We start from the raw sequence: 1,922 nt of genomic DNA, 5'->3' as shown, positions 1-1,922 counted from the left end.
ACCCCTCTTTGGGTTTCCGAGGCAGTATCACTACGGAAGTAGATTGCCCCATCTTCCTTCCAAGGAGTGTGGCTGGTGGGTTTGAACCGCCAACCTTCTGGTTAGCAGTCAAGTGCCTTAGCCATTATGCTACCAGAGCTCCCAGCAGGCATTCCGAAGTAAAGCATATGTTTCCACCTCCTCAGCCTGGCACCTAAGACCTCTACTAATCTGGTCCCAACTGATGCTTTCAAATACACCTCCACGGCCCCCAAGTCCCCTGCTGAGCAGGCGGTGTCCTCCTTGTGCTCGGCCCCAACTCCAGTCATGTAGGCCCCCGTCTCTCCTCTACACCTGGACAAAGATCTACCTCTGGCCAGTACTCAGCACCCCTCCCGCTCGGACCATCTCCACCAAGCCTCTCACATCCCTCCCGCTCGGACCGTCTCCACCAAGCCTCTCATCAGGTGACATTGCCATCTGGCTGCTGTCATTTCCATGCACATGTGTCCTGGTCCCAACTAGTGACAATCACTTGCAGCAGGGGTACAGGCGTGCAGTTTCAACTTGCCCGCGGGGACCACAGGACACGTTCACTGTAAATACCACCGGCGGTCAGCCTCCGCTGGCTGTCTCAGTGCAGACGGTCTTACCTGTAGTATCTGGACTGCAGGTAGGTGGAGCACACGGCCTTGGACACGTGGCTGGCAGAACCGAAGTCGATGACCTTGACCCTGTAGGGCTGTCTGGACGGGTCCACCAGCATGATGTTCTCAGGCTTGAGGTCGGCATGGATGAGGCCCAGGCTCTTGAGCTTCATGAGGGCCGTGGCCACCTGCTGGAGGACGGGGCGGATGTACTTGAGGGGCAAGGGGCTGAACTTGTTCTGCTTGAGGAAGTCGTAGAGGTTCTGCTCCAGTATTTTGAAGATCAAGCACGTGTGGTTCTTGTGCTGGAAGCACTCGTAGGCGCGGACGAAGTTGTAGTCGTCCGCGCTCTCTGTGCTCAGACGGGCCAGGATGCTCACCTCGATCTGGCCCTGCCGGGCGTAGGACGGATGGTTCTTCAGGATCTTGATGGCCACGATCTCGTTGGTGCCCCGCTTCCAGCACTTGACCACCTGCCCGAAGGTGCCCCGGCCCAGGAACTCGAGGACCTCGTACGTGTTGGTCATGGAACACAGCAGCTCATGCTGGACCAGCTGGTAATCGCCCTCGCTGTTGGAGCCGCTGTTCTTGGAGGTGGCAGTTGAGGTGGTGGCAGTGGCGATGGTGGCCCCGCTGGTGTTGTTCTGCACCATGGGCGGGTGTTCCTCGATGATCTGCACGCTGCTCGTGTTCTCGATTTCCTCGCTCTTCCGCTTGAGCCCGCACCTCTGGTAGGTGTCGAGAAGGTTCACAGTGCTTCGACGCATGAGGTTGTGTGGTCCCCCGAGGACCTGCCCAGTGACAGAGGTGCTGTTTGCGGACGTTACGACGATGTGCCCAGTGCTGCCTGGAAAGATGACGGTCTGCTCGTAAGGTAGGCTCCGGTTTGGGAGGGGCAAGGAGGTGCTGACGGCTGCGGTGGCTGGCTGCGACGGTGGGGCGTTCTTGCTCTGGCTGTAGACTTTGCCGTGGGGACCGTACCCAGTCATGTCCCAGCTGGAACTAGGCTCGACTTTCGGTTTCTTCACGCTACAGAAGGCACTTGATTGAAGGGTGGGAGGGGAGAAGACGTGTACATGTGAGGCCATACCTGCAAGAAACCGAAAGGGAAACATGAGCGTCCACAGGGTGGCCGGCGCGGACGCTGCTCAGCAGATCCATCTCACCTCTGCTCAGGCTGGCCATAGAGAATATTCCCCTCCCGCTTAAAACCGGGCCGGGGAGCGGGCGTGGGCAGCACATGCAGGCCTAGCTCGCTGGCCACTGTTGTCTGTGGCCCCACTGTCCACCGCTACC

At 59.0% G+C, this 1,922-nt stretch overlaps 1 protein-coding gene across 1 annotated transcript; it reads right to left on the bottom strand.

Moving 5' to 3' along the window:
* Nucleotides 1-628: 628 nt before the first annotated feature.
* LOC103207200 (homeodomain-interacting protein kinase 2-like) lies at nt 629-1,714 on the bottom strand. The gene has a single exon (XM_007952764.1). It carries the CDS (start codon nt 1,712-1,714, stop codon nt 629-631), a length of 1,086 nt encoding a protein of 361 aa, XP_007950955.1.
* Between the last annotated feature and the right edge of the window lie 208 nt (nt 1,715-1,922).

The sequence above is a fragment of the Orycteropus afer genome, unplaced genomic scaffold (genome assembly GCF_000298275.1).
Source record: "Orycteropus afer afer isolate SDZICR_OR568_19922 unplaced genomic scaffold, OryAfe1.0 scaffold00358, whole genome shotgun sequence".
NCBI lineage: Eukaryota > Metazoa > Chordata > Mammalia > Tubulidentata > Orycteropodidae > Orycteropus > Orycteropus afer.
Note: the sequence above shows the minus strand (reverse complement) of the source record. Positions and strands in the feature narration are given on the sequence as shown.

Bases quoted from the DNA above. Each gene is read 5' to 3' on its own strand.
- LOC103207200 (XM_007952764.1), bottom strand. From the start codon at position 1,714: ATGGCCTCACATGTACACGTCTTCTCCCCTCCCACCCTTCAATCAAGT.